Source organism: Equus asinus, chromosome 4, assembly GCF_041296235.1.
Source record: "Equus asinus isolate D_3611 breed Donkey chromosome 4, EquAss-T2T_v2, whole genome shotgun sequence".
NCBI classification, from domain to species: Eukaryota; Metazoa; Chordata; class Mammalia; order Perissodactyla; family Equidae; genus Equus; species Equus asinus.
In genome coordinates this window covers 45,785,939-45,805,255 of record NC_091793.1, presented here as the reverse complement: position 1 = coordinate 45,805,255, position 19,317 = coordinate 45,785,939, and the positions used below count along the sequence as shown (strand labels likewise).

Genomic DNA, 19,317 nt, shown 5'->3' with positions numbered 1-19,317 from the left:
AGCACTCTTTGTGCTTCTGTTGTGGAGACAGGTTTGGGAACTACTACAGAGTCATGGTGCAGAATGGTCTAAAAGTTAAATCTCCAACCCAGGACATTTTCTTCCCTAGTTGGTCCTACTTTTGAATTCTAAATCCCAGTTAGCATCACCACTCCCCATCCCCAGCGCAACTGCTGTTCCCCTCAGTATTTGACATTTGGGCATTTTATTGGAAGATGACCTCAGGAGTGGGTGGTGTGGGTGGCTGCTGAGAAAGCATCCTTCCTAGTCATCTTTGGGCTTTTTCTCTTTAAGGTAATTTAGTTTTTTGGTCAATGATCTACAATTGAAAAGCGGAAAAACACCTATGTCAAACACTTGCACTTACTAGAGGAGAGTGACTCAAGAAAATTTCACGTACACAAAGGTAATGCTAACAAGCATTTTAAAATCTTAGTTTCAGTTCTGAAAAGGTAGAAAACTTTTTTTCTATTCTCTTGTCTAGGGTATAACAAATGCTTCTTAGAGAGGAAAGAAAAAACTTTAAAAACAGGATTTGGAATGGAAAAACCTTATCTTGAACGTGCATCTATGTGAGCGCTGGTGTATTTCTGCTGAGTGATGGGCAGTTATGATATATACTTTCCAAGATAGTTAAATTATAATGAGGAAAGAATTCATTTACAGGAAGGGAAAGAGGTAGTTTATTTTGAATATAGTATGTAAGCATATTTTACTCAAGGATAGAAATTTCACTTTTCTGTTGTTACTTACAATAATAGTAGTTAACATTTACAGAACAACTCTCATGTTCCAGGCACTGTGCTGGCCCTTTAGTCACACATCTAATTTTATTAACATATTTTGGCAAATACTAGGCGCTAATCTCTGTTGGACACCAGAGCAATATAAAAATAAATAATACAGGTTACTTTCCTCTCCACCTCTATTTCCAGCATAGTTTTCTGTTCTGGAAACACAAATGATGCTCTTTTTTCCTGACCATATATTGTTTAGCTAACATAACCATGACTCTTTTGTCTACCAAGGCCCACCCTAACTCATTTGGAAAGAAATGAGATAAGAGTGAAAATGTTGGGAAAGGCAGAGTGTTGAGTTTTAACTCCCTCTTTGTCAGATAGTGGGCTACTTTAACGCTGTACAGGCTCTTCCAGAGGTAAAATAAACAGAATAGAGCCAAGAACTATAAGCAAATATCTAATATTTGGTAGGCTTGTACCAAATCCACTGAACGAGTTACCTTGCAGAATTTAACCAAACCAAGGACTATAAAGATTATCTAATTTTTAAAATTTTTCTTTTTTAAAAAACTATTTTATAGTTAGGAATCTGACATCCTGGGATTCAAATGGTTTGCTTACAGCATTCAGCATTCAGGCTTCCAGCTCCCAGTTAGTAGGTCTTGTCATTAGTCATCACCCTCTAGCTGTTTGGTGTGCACGGAAAGCCTAAAGAGCTTCAGCAAACATGTAGGAGGGTCAGAGGGATGTCAGACACAGGAAACATTGCTAATGTGTTTACAGTGAAAATAGTCTATGTTTTAAATGTATTTATGGTGAAAAGAAACATATCACGCCCCAAATTATCACTTTAATACAAAAACTCTTAGCAAAAAATTATGCATTTCCATTTTCATATGAATTTGCTTTTTGGTATGCATGGGTCTTTTTAAACATAGTCGGTCTATATACATTTTCTAATTCCTTTCTTTTAAACTAGATTTCACTATGGCGTGGTCTTACAGGCATCAGTATTTACAAATTTCGTACCCAAATAATACCTCAGAACTTAACTAACAATTCCTCCGTTATTGGTGTTTTAATTAGCTATTATACATAAAGTTAGGATGGATAGCTAAATGCATATGTGTTTTTACAAATTTTGGAATACTTTCTTGTCGTTTATTATGAATAATAGGAGTGCTGATTGAAAGGTGTGAATAATCGAGGGTTGGTGATAGATAGCAATATTTCCAAATTACTTTCCAATGAATTATAAAAATCTCCATAAGTAAATCTAGGTGCCCACGAGGTAAGGTCATTTCATTTACTTTATTTTCAAACCGGGAAGTTCTTCAGTAATCTGATGGTGGGACCAGTACATGGTACCAGCACAAATTCTAACAATGTCAAGCAGCATAAGAACAAAATACTTGGAACCCCAATACAAATCACAGTCATTAAGGATGTACTTGGGAACTGCTACAGCCAGGTCTTTAATCTCTCCCTCTCTCTCTTTTTGCTTTTCTGTCTGGCCATCGTCTGGAGTCACAAGCAGTAACTTTCATAAACAACATTTTCTTTCCTCAGAAGAAGAATTAGTGTTTTAGCCTATTATTAACCATCTTTATAGATAAGAATGGAACAAAACTCAAGGGGAATATGCTTTCCTCTACTGATTTTTTTTGAACTTTAATTTCATCGTAGCAGAAATTACAGAATACTTGTGATGAGATAGCAATTTCAACAATTGATGATTTGATTAGCACTTCCTGAAGCACCAGTACCTCTGGGAGCACAATAGTAAAGCTGTATAATCCTTGAAATCAGGTTGCACTGGCTAAATTCCTGGTAAAAGGAGATGGTGTCAACCATTATAAAAAATAATCCTAAATTGTGCCCCACCCTTATGTTTACCTCCTTTGTTTTTAGTGGAACGTTCTGTGCATTTGTAGTCAATATAACACACCTATATCATTGCTTCTTCTGTTAATTTTATTTTTAAAAGATAAATGCCATTTTCTTTTAATAATAATTGAACTCCAATATTACTACATTGTTTGCAACCAAAGACAATATTGGCCTCTGGGGGATGCTTAGAAATACGAGAGACAGGGAGAGGGGGCTGGGAAGGGCATTTATGTTAGTCCCAACGTTGAGGAACACTACTGACATTTAGTGGGAGGGATCCAGGGGTGTTAAAAGTTCTGCAATTAATAAGAAGGTCTGGCAAACCAAAATTCTGTGGCCCAAATGCCAGTAGAGCTACTGTTGAGAAACAATGCAGGTTAAGCATTTTTGTAATATCAGCATTAGTTTTGTAGCCTTATAATGTACTAATTTGGCCAACAATCCAGTATTATTAGACACCCTATTTTTTTCTATCTTATGGTCATGGTAACCACAAATATTACTAGCCATACTTCATAGTCTCTGTCCTACACAAATGAGTAGAAATATTTGACTTCTTCACATTCAGATTTCTTTGATCTTAATATTTTTGGTCAGAGAAAGAGTTCTCAGGGGTAAAATGAACTGCCAAATCAACAGAATGGCATAGAAAGTCCAGAAATAGATTCCAAATACATACCAGAGTTTGGTTCACAAAAAAAGGTGTCACTTAAAAATAGTGGGACAAAATTATTTGGTAAGTGATATTGGTAAGTAACTGGTAACTATCAAAAAAAAATATTGTCTCCCTACCATTGTAACAAAATGAATTCCAGATAGTTCAAATGTTTAAAAGTAAAACATAAAACAAATGCAGTATAAACAAGGCATGAGGGAATTTTACTTTTAAAATTAGTTAGCATGTAGAGGGAGGACCTTTTAAAAAATGACAAAAAAAATCCCTCATGAGTTATTAATGAGAGAAATACATAAATTTAAATCCAAAGAAATTTTTAAAAATTTTTTACATTAAAATAAACAAATTAAAAAGACAAACAGCATACACTGTGGGAGGAGGGAGTATATTTCTAACTCAGGTTGTAAAAGGTTAATTTCCATAAAGAATGATTAGCAATGTGTATTAAAATTTGAAAATCCATTTGTCATCATTTGACATAGCATTTCTACATCTGTCAATGTAGCCTCATAGAAGTACATTGAGAAGGTAATGTTGTTTATTGTAATAAATGATTGGAAAGCACCAAAAGACCATTGGGAGCAGACTGGTGAAAAAAATTATGGTAATTGACACAGTGGAACTACCTGCTGCCATCAAACAGAATAATGAATCTCTATATGAATAATACAGGGCCACATATACATTACATATACATTGTGATGTGAACGTTGAGTAAAAAAGACACATGATATTCAAATTATTACTGTTACTATAACTCAAATTATTCAAAACATGTGCACCACAAAAAGTAAGTCTCCCTTCTACCCTATGGCCTAACTATCCAGAGATCCTCCTCAGAAATAGCCACTGTTAGGTGTCATTTATGAGTTGTTTCAGATATAACCTAGGTATATACAGGTATATATGTGCATATGGCTAAGAAAATAGTGTTAATATTTCTATGTGTTGTTACTGGACAGAATGCACAATTGTCTAATAGAGTCATTTTGTCATTTATAGAACAAGCAAATGAATTTCCTTACTTTTCAAATGATTTAGTTAATAAAGACAGTAAAAGTTAAAGGCTTATTTTGAGAAAATAAGGGTAGTGAGAACTGGATAATAGCAAGGAAGATTTACAGTTGGATATTTTTACAGTAAAATGAATTTCATTCTAGAAAGCAAGATACTAGGCCATAAAACCAGCCATCCAGTATAAGAGTGAGGACATTCTGGGGCTGGCTCCTTGGCCTTGTGTTAAATTTGGCATATTCTGAATCAGTTACACTTGAACTCCACTTTGGTGGCCCAGGCCCAGTTCCCAGGTACAGACCTATACCACTCGTCAGCAGCCACATTGTGGTGGCGACCCACATAAAAAATAGAGGGAGATCGGCAAAGATATCAGCTCAGGGTAAATCTTCCTTAAACAAAAAGGGGAAGATTGGCTACAGATGTTAGCTGTGGGCAAATCTTCCTTAGCAAACAAAAAAAAGAGATGGGATGAAGAATAAATGAGCTACTATTCGCTCCTTTAATTATTGAAAAGTTAGGACATTCACAACAAATTGAAAGAAATATTTATGAAACACAATGAAAAGTTTTGTTAGATTTTATTTGCTATATATTTATAGTATCATGAAATAATACCTGATCTTAAATTGTGTGAATTAATTTCAACTGATATAAAATTTATTTTTAATATAGTCAAGCAACACACCCAGAAAGACAAATAATATCATATGAAAGGGTACAACTACTCCTTTTATTGTTCAGACTCCAGTTACACTTGAACAAGTTATATATACTTTACGTTTCTCACATCAGGTTTATTAAACCAATCAGGTAGCATAAAAAGAAATAGGCTAATATTTTTTAAAAATCTATATCTGAATTTAAAGGTATTCCTTTTCTCACTAGAAAAATACATTTTAAATAAAACAATAATCCTACTTTGAAAATTATAAAATGCAGCCACAGAAACATATTTCGTCATATAAAGTAGATATTTAAATAAATATAAAAATAAAATTTTAATGGATTAGAATAGCTTCTACGCACTAATGAAGAGCCATTTACTTATTTTTTTGAATTAAAACAGAGAAAATAAAATAGATATTTCCTTTAGAATATTCCAAAGTTATCTTGTGTGTCTACCACTTAAAACCCAACTCTATAAAATATCTTTTTCTTACAAGCATACAATGCAGAGGAAAACACCATAATTTAACTATTGAATTGCTTTTCAAAAGACAACATTTGCATTGCTTTAAATCAGTAACTCTGTGAAATAAAAATCAAATAAAAAATTGATACATTAAAAATTCTTCATCATAACACAGATTTAGTGCTTCCCCAAAGGATTTATAAGTAGAATTACTATTAATGTTTTAAGCCTGCTAAAATGCACATGTATGTATAAAATACACTAGCATCATTTACCATGTACAGAAACATATTTTTTAAAAGTTTACAATCTTTTAAAATTTGGCAATTCAATTTAAAAATTGAGTAAGGACAACAAGATTGATTAGAGGGAGTAAGGTTAACAAGACAGATGACAAATTAATAAGACAATCAAATATACATTGGAGGAATGAAGTTAGATAAGTACATAAATAAAAATAAGCTAAGCCAGAATATAAATGCTCCCCTATGAAAAGTACACCTAAAATATTTGTGGATTCAGAGACAAGCTATTACAACTGGTTGAATGGAACAATCAATGTTTCATAGAAGAGATAACACATTAGAAAGAGTGAAAATGGGTAGGATTTCAGTGTAAGGCAGATGGAGGGAAAAGAGACATTCCAAGAGGGAGGATGAACAAGGCACAGTTTGTGAAAATCGAAGTCTTGTTAGAGGAGGAAGAGCAGTCAGCTATTTGGTTTGCTATTCTAGCTGCATACAGCAATTTCACAGCTGACCTGTTAGGTTACTCAAGAATTTACACACACTATTTTAAAGGTTCTAAAGATAATAAACATTAAAGCTTCTATCAATTTCTGTATTTATAATTTGAATTCCCACTTAATTTAATAAAGAATAGCTCGGTATCCAGAGATGAGGGCACTGTATTTTACTATTGTTATTTGTATTAATGTATTATTCTAAACTAGAGGTTCACCATGGTAACTGATGATTTAAGATGGTAATGAATCGAAAGCACAAATGCATTTTATATAACTAAAGAACAAATAGAAATTCTAAAGTGAACTTAAAAATCAATGGTCCTGCTTTCTGATAAGTTATTAACATTATTTACTGTTAAAATATAGAAGAATTGGCCCTTAGAATGCATCACTGTGCTTTACTGTATAAAAGCAGGAGTTAATTCAAAGTTTCTAAAATGAAATTATCTGTCCTGTCCTATTTCTTATCAGAACCTCTTTTGAATTCAGATAATTAATCAAATTATATAGCAGTTATGTTCTTTTCGTTATTTTCTCACTAAAGAGTAATCTAGAGAGATTACTTTCACTTCAGGAAAACATTACAATTGGTTTATCATTGATGATGATGTTCTGAATTTAATCCCCAGTATGAACAAAGAACACGTCAATAGCTTACCATTTTGCTGAATGATTTAATGGAATATTAAGCATTTAAACTTCCCTTTCTCAGATGAGTATATAATTCCTTCTTAGTTTTTAAAAATTAAACCCATGCTTGCTTTATTACTTACTGTTCATCACTGCACTTTCCCTGGAGTGGAAATTCCTATTTTTCTTACCAGCCAACTTCAAATAAGGCCATCAGCAATATCTTGGTGCAAGAAATAATAACATAGATGCTTCCCAAAAGTGAAATACTAAGAAAATTCTAAATATCTTCCCAAAGATTGGTGAAAGTCTGGGAAATGGAGGAATAAAAAAATAGAAACGCAGTTAAAACATGCACTACAGTAAGCATAAGAATGAAAGAGAAGAAGTAAGAAATACTAGGAATCTTAACTGACATTCACATCTTAAAACTAAGTAAAATATTTCTACTTACATGTGCACTGACATACAGGAAAGGTGTCAGGTAAAGAAAAAATAAAACTTCAGCAGTATTCATTTAACAGTACAATAAAATGATAAAATTAATTGTCTTCAATGTGATTATATCACATGTTCACTGGCAAGATGCAAGCAAGGGAGGGAAGGGGAGAAGACAGAGAGGGAGGAAGAAAGAAATTCTTAAGTAAAACCAAGCATAGTCTGGCACTGTAATGATTATCAGTTAACGTGGGATCTAAGTAATCCATACGGTTTGTTGGATATTTACTATCATGCTCCAGTGTGGGGTAGGGAGTAGAGCTAGTACTTATTTCAGTTTGCACCTTAGATAATGTACTATTAAGACAATCTGAATTATAACGTAACAGAATAAAAGGGTTTTGTTCACATGAGTGCCTCTCTGTAAGTTCCAAGACAAAATGCTAATACTTACGGCATATAGAACTCTATTTTACTCACACAAAGGACCCCAAGTTTCATCCCTTCAACTTTTGTGGATAGGGCATAAACAAACAGAACTATGACCCTGTGATTTTCTCAGTAACCCATACTATACCTTACTCAAAAAATGAACCTGCAGAGCCCATTGGTTTGATCAGAAGATGGGCACTGTCAGATAGAGAAAGCACATACATATCTCTTAATAATTTTAGGCTTCTTTAGAAAACTTTCTGTCCTTGGTTGCACTTGGCCCTTCCTCATCCACACCCGCACCTGATCCACTGCTGGTATTTGTACATGTCTCAACAGCAGCGCTTCCCACCTCCTGCCATCCAGGCCTAAACAGGTAGAAGGGTTCAAGAAGTAAGAGAGATGATGCACATTCTAAATACCAATCAGAATAACCAAGAATTGAATTAATACTTTACATTATAGCAGCTGCCATGTACTTTACTGATTTAAAAGTTCCAATGACACATTGTAGAAAAAATATATTACAGCACATTTTAATTTTACTTGTTTGTGTGTATAGTTTCAATACATTGACTGTCTAATATTAAGAATGAGTTTTAAGTTTGTCTAAAGCATTTCTCGAAACTATGAGATTCTAATTCCCATCAAATTATTTCTCTGTTATACGCTTGCAAGCTAATTTGTGCTGCAGTCCTAATAAACAGTTCATCCTTTGAACTTGTAATAATTAGGTCACATTGGAAATCTTAAATCAAAAAAAACTTAGAAATTTCTCTAGTTTTTATTAATTCCTTTAACATGATTTACATTTTTTTCAGACTGTAATATTTAAAATAAAGTTTCCTGTTAAATTAAACAAACATGAACAACATTAAGGTAGGTCAGAAAGAAGCCATTCCAATTATGTTGACAAAAGCACCATGTCTGCTACAGTTGTTTCTGAGTCCTGACTGTGGTTAGAGCTGATGCCAGTGTCCGAGTCTGTGTCATTTGTATACACATTAAATACTCTTTGAGTAAAGGGACGAACCTCCCCACTGCTGTTGGGGACCTCAGATTCCTTCCCTCTGTTTTCCTTTAGCTGGCATCCATCTTTGTTGTTCATATGAAGTGAACTGAATTCCTTGGCCAGGAGTTCATATTCTTTTGCTTTCAGCTGAAGCAATGAGTCACTGTATTTAATCTCTTTCTGGATGCCACTCAAGTGAGAGTGGATTTTCAAACCTGCTTTCATGCTTTTCTCCAAATCACACTTAACACTTTCTAAATTAAGGCTTTCAAGTTCACTTGCAGCTGCCCCTTCTGCGTCTTCATTTATCTCAGTGCAAACACTTCTTACCTCTTTCTCTATTTCAGCAGAGAGCTTGTCAATGAGCATTCTGTAATATGTTAGTCGTTCTTCCAGCTGTACAATTCCATCACTTGCACCCAGGTCCTCCAAGATCTGGTTTTCATCATACTGCAAGCCCAGCTTTTGTTCAACTTCACTGAAACTGGGCATTAAATAAGCATCCTGGACATAATTTTCTCCATCATTTTCTACCCGATCAAGGTGGAACTTCGCTTCACACTTTTCAATTTCCAGATCCAGCTCTTTCATTCTCTTGACTTGCTGATGAATAGTATGATCCTGGGAAATAATCAGATGAACCAATGTCTCCATACTATCTCGATCCTGGGAAACTGTGTCCTGCTTAATTTTAGCCAGTTTCCGGAAAGTTTTTCTGACGATTCTCTTTTGCTTTTCTGGTGGTAATGTCTTCATGTAATTTGCTGGGCTGAGCTCCCATAGCTTTTCCGTGTTTTGCACTAATTTGGCTTCAGCTGTCCGCCACAAGGGAACTGGAAGAAAAGCATCTGCTTTGACCAAAACAAATTGCATGTTGGGCTGCTCATCTCCCCATGCTTTCCAAAGCTTCAGGATTCTAGTTAGTGGAGGAAGGACCCGTTCTGAGCCTCTCCACTTTTCTATGATGCAGTAGTCACTGGGCTTCCCCAGAAGAAATCGTTTCTCTCCAAATGCGGTCTCATGTTCCTCAAGTAAAGCCTGGATGACATCAGCAGAGGTGGTGCGTTTAGTTAAGCCACAGACAATCTTCTCTTCCTGGCAAACCCAAACCACAATTTCCTTCTCTTCTGAATCCATGTCTTTAGCTGGAGATCTGAAAGAAAAACAAAGTACATTATATTTCTGTCATCACCTGTGTAAACTCAGAAAGATGGTTTAACTTTAATACCCTTTCTAGATTTTACCCTTAATAAGAGATGCATCTTGAGGTTGAGACCACATAGGAATCAGAAGTTTTACTGCAAGAAAAAACTTTTAAAACCATGAAAAATATCTTAATTTCCTTTTATTTCCTTGTGGGCTCCAGAAGAGTAAATTGTCATCAAAGACAACTGAGGCTATTTAAGTTTATCTTTAGAAGTCAGTCATAATGTAACTACAATGAGAACTGCTAGAGTTAAGACAATAATCAAAGCAGAGATGAATAAAAGGAGATAGCATAAGACTATTTTTGCTGGAGTCTTAGGACTAGAGAAGGACCATGGAAGCATAAGCAGAAATGGTAGGGTGATCTTGGAGTCATAGAGTTGAAAATAGTCCATTATTGAAAATAGTGATCGTTTCATTCAACAAATGTTTATTGTATGCCAACCATGTGCCAGATATGCCTGAAGATTCTAAAGATACAGCAATAAAGAGACAGGGACACAGACACAAATGTGTAATCAATACAATATCAGACAGTGGTAATTCCTGGGAAGAAAATTAAACTAGATGAAGAAATAGAGAATGACTTGGAAGAAAGAGAGGTCTTTTTCATTTAGAGTGCTTAGGAGAGACTTCTCTAAGAAGGTGACATTTGAATAGGGACAAAAATATGAGAAAGAGGCAGTCAGAGACCTAAGGGAAGAATTCCAAGAAGAGTGAACAGAGGTTCAAAGGTCATGAATTAGGTTCAAGGGACAGAAAGAACGTGAACATGGCTGGAGGCTGAGGACAGCGGAGTTGCAGGTTTGTGTTGGCTGGAGGGAGAGGTTAAATGATAGGCGATGAGCCCTGCAGGCCATGATAAGATATTTGGATTTTGTGCTAGGTTTACTAGGAAGCCATGGGAAAGTTTCAAGCAGAGGAGGGATATGATCTAATTTATGCTTTAAATATATCTGGCTTCTGTTTATGGAACAGACTATAAAAAAGGTAAGAGTAGAGGCAGGAAGCCTTTGCGGATGAGGTCTCAGGAAGACGAGGACCGCCTAAACTGGAGTTTTGGCAGCAGAGATGTTACGAAGTGGTCAGAGTTGGTATATAGTTTTCAAGTAAGGACTTGATAGTAATTTCCTTTGTAGTACAGTGGGACAGAGAAAAAAAATCCAACAATTTTTCTGGAAGAAAAAAAGACACAGGTCATAAAAGAAACAAGGAAGTTCCATGATTTCCAGGCCACATCTACTGAAGAAATTTTACGATCATATTTACCATCATGACTATAAATCACATTGATTGTGTCTTTCATAATATCTCTATAAAAGAAGGTGAAGAAACAAATGACATGAAATGAATAGTAATCCAGTATGATTTATGATTATGATTTAGACATAAGATTTTTGAGTAGTAATTGGCTTGATGTGGAAGTTAAGTTAAAGTCATTTATCATTTCATTTACATAGCACACTCAAAGCATATGAAAACAAGAGAAACATACCGAAGAAATTTTCCCCAGCTTCTACGATCTTTTAACACTTAGAATTTATAGTGTTTGTGTTTTAGTAGCAATAGCAATTAACATAACATTTATTATACTCATAATATTATTATTGACTCTCTTGAGGTCATAAAGTGACTACTAAAGGTGAAAGAATAAATCAGCGACACCAAATAACATAAAAGATTAGCCCTAGTTCCTAACAAACAGCACCCAATAAAATTTAAATATTCAACTGTACTAAGTAAAATTTTATAAGTGATTATTCAAAAAGTCATATTGACTTATGCTTGTTCTGTTATAAAATATTTTACATTTAATGACAGTATTGAATACTGTGATATTTTTAAATACATATGATATTTGACAATACTTACAGTTCATAATTTGATAATTCTAAGCAGCAATAAAGAAGGTTAGAATTTAGGGTAACAAAATTATTTTCATATTCCAATTAGTAGAGAAATAATACACAAATATATTCTAAAAAAAGCAAGTTCTCAAAGTAACTGATACTAACTACTGTCTATACAGCACAAATTACCTCCAAATTAACCCTCATCATGATGTTTTCATCGTGTATATAAAATACTCAAAATTAATATAAACTTTTTTACACTGTGTAGTATACTTATTAACTTGGGTAAGTTGAAAATGAGGAAACCATACTCTATGCACTTACTGTATGTTAAATTACAACTAATTTCAATATGTTTTTTTAATAAATAATGGTAACAATAACAAAATTGAGTAATTGTCATAATTATCAACCTTATGAGATAAAGCCAACAGCTACTATGTTAAAACTAAGGACATGTTTACTTTAAACTATTTTTTAGTGTTTAGGGTTAAACGCTAAAAAAAATCATCACATATGAGAAAATTAATGCCTCTATTAATAACCTCACAATATGACTGGTTCCAAACCATTTTGTTTTTTTTAAAGATTGGCCCTGAGCTAACATCTATTGCCAATCTTCCTTTTTTATCCTTCTTCTTCTTCCCAAACCCCCCAGTACATAGCTGTATATTCTAGCTGTAGGGCGTCCTTCTAGTTCTGCTATGTGGGATGGCGCTTCAGCATGGCTTGATAAATGGTGCTAGGTCTGCGTCCAGGATCCGAACCAGTGAAACCCTGTGCTGCCAAAGCAGAGTATGCGAACTTAACCACTTGACCATGGGGCCAGCCCCTTAAATCTTTTTCTTTTCCTTTTTTTAAAATTTTTTTAAAAAATTGGCACCTCAGCTAACTGTTGCCAATCTTGTGCTTTTTTTTTGTCCTGATTTTGTCCCCAAATCCCCCAAGTACATAGTTGCATATTTTACTTATGGGTCCTTCTATCTGTGGCATGTGGGATACCACCTCAGCATGGCCTGATGAGCAGTGCCATGTCCATGCCCAGGATCCGAACTGGTGAAACACTGGGCCACAGAAGCGGAGCATGCGAACTTAACCACACGGTCATGGAGCCGGCCCCAATCTTTTTCCTTTTAAGTCTGGCCTAAACATCCTTGTATTTTCTTGGGTCACTTCTTTCTAAATATTTGGGGGAATTACAACCATCATTTAAAACAGATAATTTTCAAAAATTCTGGCACTTGACTGAACAAGCTTAAAAGTAATGACCATCCATTACTGAACTTAACCAATAAATCTTCCATATCTAGCATAAACTTCATCACATTTAAATTCTACTTTGTAGCAAGCTTAGGATTTTGAGCATTGTATTTATTTGTAAGGCTCTTATTGAGTTTCTATTCAGTCATTCAACAAATACCTGCTGAGCACCTCCTCCATGGTTGACACTGTCATGGAAATGTGGATGATAAAAAGTCACGTAAAATTTATAACACAATATCCCTGGCTCATCGTGGGAAGCAGTGCTAGGGGAACACTTTAGTGTCAGTTCTAGTGCTAAATTTCTTATTACATTAGTGGTCCCCAAATGCTAGAGTGATGACCCCAGCATCAGTTCATTTAAACAACAAAAAGAATATTCAAAGAAAAGATAGAAAAAGGATGAAAAATAAATATTCATCAAAATTAAATCAACTTAAGAATCTTAAATAGTGAATACTTTTTAGAAATAATTGTTTTCATTTGGTCACAGATCCATATAAACACTAGAACTGAGACTAAATAAAATGTTCCCTTCCCTACCTTTGGAAACACCATCTAGCATAAGTAAGGACATCTACAAACACATATTCAACAAAAGGTTAAAAATATAAACTTAGACTAGATAAATCTGTCTGTTGTGTAACACAATGTAATAAACTTCTTACCTAATGTAACAAACTTCTTACCTAATAATTCAAATCTAGTAGCTGAGACACATATCTCCAATTCTAATGCAGCAAAATAACAATAAATACGTCCATTGCAAGCCTAAGAGTGCTGTCTGTTTTGTTTTGCTTTGCTTTTGTTTATGTTTGTTGGGGGGAAGGGATAAAAATTTTACTGGATCTTCAACTACCCAGAGAACATACTATAAGCACAGAAAAACTGAAAAATTATAGGGTTTTAATTTATAAAACCTCATAGCTCAATAATTCATTGCCACTTTCTATTTTTATTACAGTGTTTTAGATCCATTTATAACACCTCATTGTCAATCTGATTAACATTACTTCTTTTCTTTTTCTTTTCAGCTCACCATATATTGCCCTTGTTCATTCAATGTTACTTTATAACACAAATTAAAATTTTTTCCTGTGTATTGGAAATATGTTTGTTGATATTACTATTTTCAATCTAACAAAGTTATTTTTATTTTAGATGTTTCTTGGTTTGCAACTCACATGTGTTGTAGTTACCAATATCATGCTCATTTTACAAACGAGGGAACTGAGACAAAGAGAGGGTAAGTAACTTGCCTAAAGTCACAAAGCTAGAAGAAGAAGTGTTCCTTACAACTCTAGCTTTAGATGTTAACCTCCAATTTATCCCTGAAAATAAATTACAATAGCCATTATGACTGCCCGCTAGCAAATATTTCCCAATTTATCAACTGATTGAATTTTAAAAGTCATTTTTAAATTAACTGCTTGAAGCTCAGTGCATTTTTCCCTGAAAATTAATGTTCCGCCTAGCATAATCAATCAAACTTCTGGTTTGAATGCTTTTAGGTGAAGCATAAATTTGCCTTCCTTCAACCCTATCATTCTTTCATTTAAACATCCAGTATAAAGCTAAGTATTGAGAGAGTTGTATGTATCTGAATCTGTGATATTAATGGAGCAGTGACAAAGAGATTGATGGCAGATGGTCAGGTTAACATGGAGGGAGGTTGCAAGAGTGGTTCTATCTAGATCCTCTAGGAACTAGTAACCAACAGGTGGACATCCACATGGGAGCTATCCAGGAATACCATGGCTGTTGGCAAGTATAGATTATGTATAATTCAATTGGCTATAAAATGGGGATTTCTTGGATGATAGGATTCAAAATTTATAACTTCTGTGTTACATTATAGAGTAAAAGTATTTACTCTACTCAAAAGTTGTACATTTATAAGAATAAATTAACTACCATATTCACATTTAATTCACACTAGTTTTAATTTGGAATTTTAGGTTAATTCAATAATTGTTTACTCATACAATTTGCAAGCAGATATGAAATTTTATATGCAAGAATCTAGTCAGGTCATGGCTTCAAACTATGGTACTTAGCATTCCTAATATCTTATTATCCATGAAGTTTCTTGAATAGCTTATATGGCCAGGAAGATTTGAATCAATTATCTACATCAGCACATGTAGTAAGGTTATTTACTTTAAAGTGTCCACTTTAAGGAGGCAAAAGCAATGAATAAATAAAAACTTCAGGTGATGTCAGCAACATGGTGGAGTGAGTTGCTCTGTTTCTCTCTCACCCCTTGAACAACAGCTAAATGGACATTCATTGACCAATGGAGGATACCTACACAGCAGAACAGAATGCCTGGAGGACGGACACAGCTATACATCTGAAAGTGGATGGACTGGGCCCCTATGAAGCAGTAGAGATAGGTGAGCACTCCCCTGCCCCTCCCCAGCAGCCCTATGCACATGCTGGAACACTTTCCTGGTCGGCACAAGTGTCCATAGTACCACCGAGGCTCCAAGAGTGGGAATATGCCTTGGCATGACCATAAGAAGAGGCGGTGGCAGCCCTGGGCCCTTGTGTGAGCACTTTCCCCACCAGAGGGAGAGCTCACCATGCCACTGCAGTCCTAAGGGGTAACCCAGGCTTTGACCCTCTGAGGAAGCCCCACCATGAAGCACAGCAACTGGCACGACCATAAGAAGAGGTGGCAGCAGATCTATGCACCCAGACGAATGTTTTCCCAGCCAGCACAAGTGCCCATAGTAATGTAGCAACTCCACAAGTGGGAATCTCCCTTGGTGAACTGTCGAAACAGACAGTTGCAGCCCTGAGCCCACATATGATCAATTTCCTGGCCAGTGGGACAGCCCACAGTGCCACTGAAGCCCCAAGGAATGGCCCAGGTTTGACACCATGAGGAAGCCGCATCCACCAAGCACAGCAACTGATGTGTCTATAAGAAGAGGCTGCAGAAGATCTATGCATTGGGTGAAAGCTTTCCTGGCTGGTGCAAGCACCCATAGTACCCTCACAACTTCCAGCAGATGGAGTGGGACCAGAAACACAGCTTCTGCTTCTACCCACCAGTAGTAAGTGGAATCTGCAATCTGATACTACCACAAATTCCCAGGTAAAAGATTAATTCATCAAACACCACGAGAAACTACAGCAGCAAGTCATACCAGAAGGAAAATGATAGTTCTCCAGAAAACAACCCTGAAGTCACAGAAATTTACAAACTAAATGACAGAGAATTCAAAATAGCTGTCATAAAGAAACTCAATGAGTTACAAGAAAACTGAGACAGTTCAACGAGCTCAGGAATAAAATTAATGAGAAGAAGGAATACTTCACCAAAGAGATTGAAACCATAAAAAAAAAAAAGAAACAGAAACTCTGGATATGAAGAACACAATTAACAAAATAAAAAAAATAATCTAGAATCCTTAAAAAAATAGAATTGATGTTATGGGGGACAGAAGTAGTGATTTAAAGGATAGAAATATAGAAATGCATCAGGTGGAGGAGGAGAGAGAATGAAGGTTTTTGAAAAATGAAGGAATTCTTCAAGAAATATCTGACTCAATTTAGAAAAGCAACATAAAGGTTATAGGTATTCAAGAGGGAGAATAGAAGGAGAAAGGAGCAGAGAGCTTGTTCAAATAAACAGTAGCTGAAAACTTACTAAACCGGGAGGAAAGAACTGGACTTACAAGTATGTGAAGCCAATAGAACTCCTAATTACACTGATGCAAAAAGACCTTCTCCAAGGCATATAATAGTAAAATTTGCAAAAGTCAATGACAAAGAAAAAAATCTTAAGGGCAGCAAAGCAGAAGAAATCTACAAAGGAACCTGTATCAGGCTTTCAGCAGATTTCTCAGCAAAAACCTAACAAGTAGGAGAGAATGGAATGATATATTAGAAATACTGAAAGACAAAAACTTTCAGTCAAGAATACTCTATCCAGCAAAACTATCCTTCAGATGTGATGGAGAAATAAAAGCTTTCCCAGATTTAAAAAAAGTTGAGGGAGTTCATTGCCACTAGGACCGGCCCTACAAGAAATAATTAAGGATGCCCTCATAGTTGAAAGAAAAAGGCAAAGGTCTATAAAGCTTTGAGCAAGGGGAGAGACAGACAAAATCAGAAAACTGCAGTTCTCTTTCAGAACAAGGAAGCAAATACTTAATTATAACTTGAAAGATAAAGGGAAAGAAAGCATCAAAAGTAACTATAAAAGCTTCAGCTTAGTCACAAACTCACAAGGGGAAGAGGAAAGGGACAGAACTTGATTAGGCTAATAGAGCTAAGAGGCTACCAGAAAATTGACTATTTCATCTACAAGATCTTTTACATAAACCTCACAGTAACCACTAAACAAATAATCAAAACAGAGCCACAATTCATAAAAAATGAGCAAACCTACACAGAAAACCACCAAAATGAAATGTCAGTCAAAAATACAAAGGAAGAGAAACAATGGGAACATAGAACAACCAGAAAACAAGAGACAAAATGGCAGTATTAGGCCCTCATATATCAATAATCACTCTAAATTTAAATAGATTGAATTCTCCAATCAAAAGACAAAGAGTGGCTGGATGGATTAAAAAACGAGACCCAACAATCTGCTGCCTCCAGGAAACACATCTCAGCTCCAAAGACAAACATAGGCTTAGAGTTAAGGGATGGAAGGCCATACTCCAAGCTAATGGCAAAACAAAGAAAGCAGGTATTGCCATATTTATATCAGCAAAAGCAGACTTCAAGATAAAAAAGACAGTGAGAAACAATGAAGGGCAGTATATAATGATAAAAGGGACTTTCCACCAAGAGGACTTAACACTTATGAATATATATTCACCTAAAACGGGAGCAGCAAAGCATATAAAACAACTATTAACAGATGTAAAGGGAGAAATTAACAGCAACACAATAATAGTTGGGGGCCTCAACGCCTCACTTACATCAATGGATAGATCATCCAGATGGAAAGTCCAAAAGGAAATACTGGATTTAAATGAAACACTTGATCAGCTGGACTTAATAGACATATAGAGAGCATTCCATCTAAGAACAGCAGAATACACATTCTTCTCAAGTGCACATGGGACATTCTCAAAGATAGACCATATTTTGGGAAATAAGGCAAGCCTCAATAAATTTAAGAAGATTGAAATCAAATCAAGCATCCTTTCCAACCACAATGCTGTGAAACTAGAATCAACTACAAGAAAAAGGGTGGGAATGTCACAAATGTCTGGAGACTAAACCACATGCTACTGAACAACCACTGGATCAATGAAGAAAGCAAAAGAGAAATTAAAAAATACCTGGGTACAAATGAAAATGAAAATACAGCATATCAACTCTTATGGGATGCAGCAATAGTGGTTCTAAGAAGGAAATTCATAGCAATACAGGTCTACCTCAATAAACAAGAAAAATCTCAAATAATTTTAAACTAGACCTAACAGAGCTAGAAAGAGAAGAACAAAGTCCAAAGTCAGCAGAAGGAGAGAAACAATAAAAATTAGAACAGAAATAAATGAAATAGAAACTAAAAAAAACAGTGGAAAGGATCAATGAAACTAAGAGCTGGAAAGTACCTCAATATAATAAAGGCCATATATGACAAACCCACAGCCAACATCTTACTTAATGGTGAAAAGCTAAAATCTATTATTCTGAGAACAGAAACAAGACAAGGGTGCCTACTTTCTCCCCTCCTATTCAACATAGTACTGAAGGTTTTGGCCATAGCAATTAGTCAAGAAAAAGAAATAAAAGAAATCCAAACTGGAAATGAAGAAATGAAACTCTCGTTGTTTGCCGATGACATGATTCTATATATAGAAAACCCTAAAGAATCCATCAGAAAACTATTAGAAATAACCAAGAACTACAGCAAAGTTGCAGGGTGCAAAATAAACGTACAAAAATGTGTTGCATTTCTATACACTAATAACAAACTGGCAGAAAGAGAAGTTAAGCATACAACCCCAGTTACAATCTCAACAAAAAGAATAAAATATCTACAAATAAGTTTAACCAAGGAGGTGAAAGACCTATACACTGAAAATTATAAGACATTATTGAAAGAAATTGAAGAAGGCATAAAGAAGTGGAAAGATATTCTATGCTCATGGATTGGAAGAATAAACATAGTCAAGGGTCTATATTACATAAAGCAATATACAGATTCAATGCAATCCCAATCAAAATCTCAATGACATTCTTCATGGAAATAGAAAAAGAATCTTAAAATTTATATGGAACAACAAAAGACCTCAAACAGCAAAACCAATCC

At 35.1% G+C, this 19,317-nt stretch overlaps 1 protein-coding gene across 2 annotated transcripts in view; it reads right to left on the bottom strand.

Moving 5' to 3' along the window:
• Positions 1-5,031: 5,031 nt before the first annotated feature.
• RASSF9 (Ras association domain family member 9) overlaps positions 5,032-19,317 on the bottom strand; it is a 36,856-nt gene continuing 22,570 nt past the window's right edge. For both annotated transcript variants that reach the window (XM_014865842.3, XM_070507199.1), the window contains one exon: positions 5,032-9,865. In XM_014865842.3, the coding sequence (XP_014721328.1) occupies positions 8,605-9,865 (1,261 nt within the window). In that variant the 3' untranslated portion in view covers positions 5,032-8,604. The remainder of the gene's footprint in view (positions 9,866-19,317) is intronic.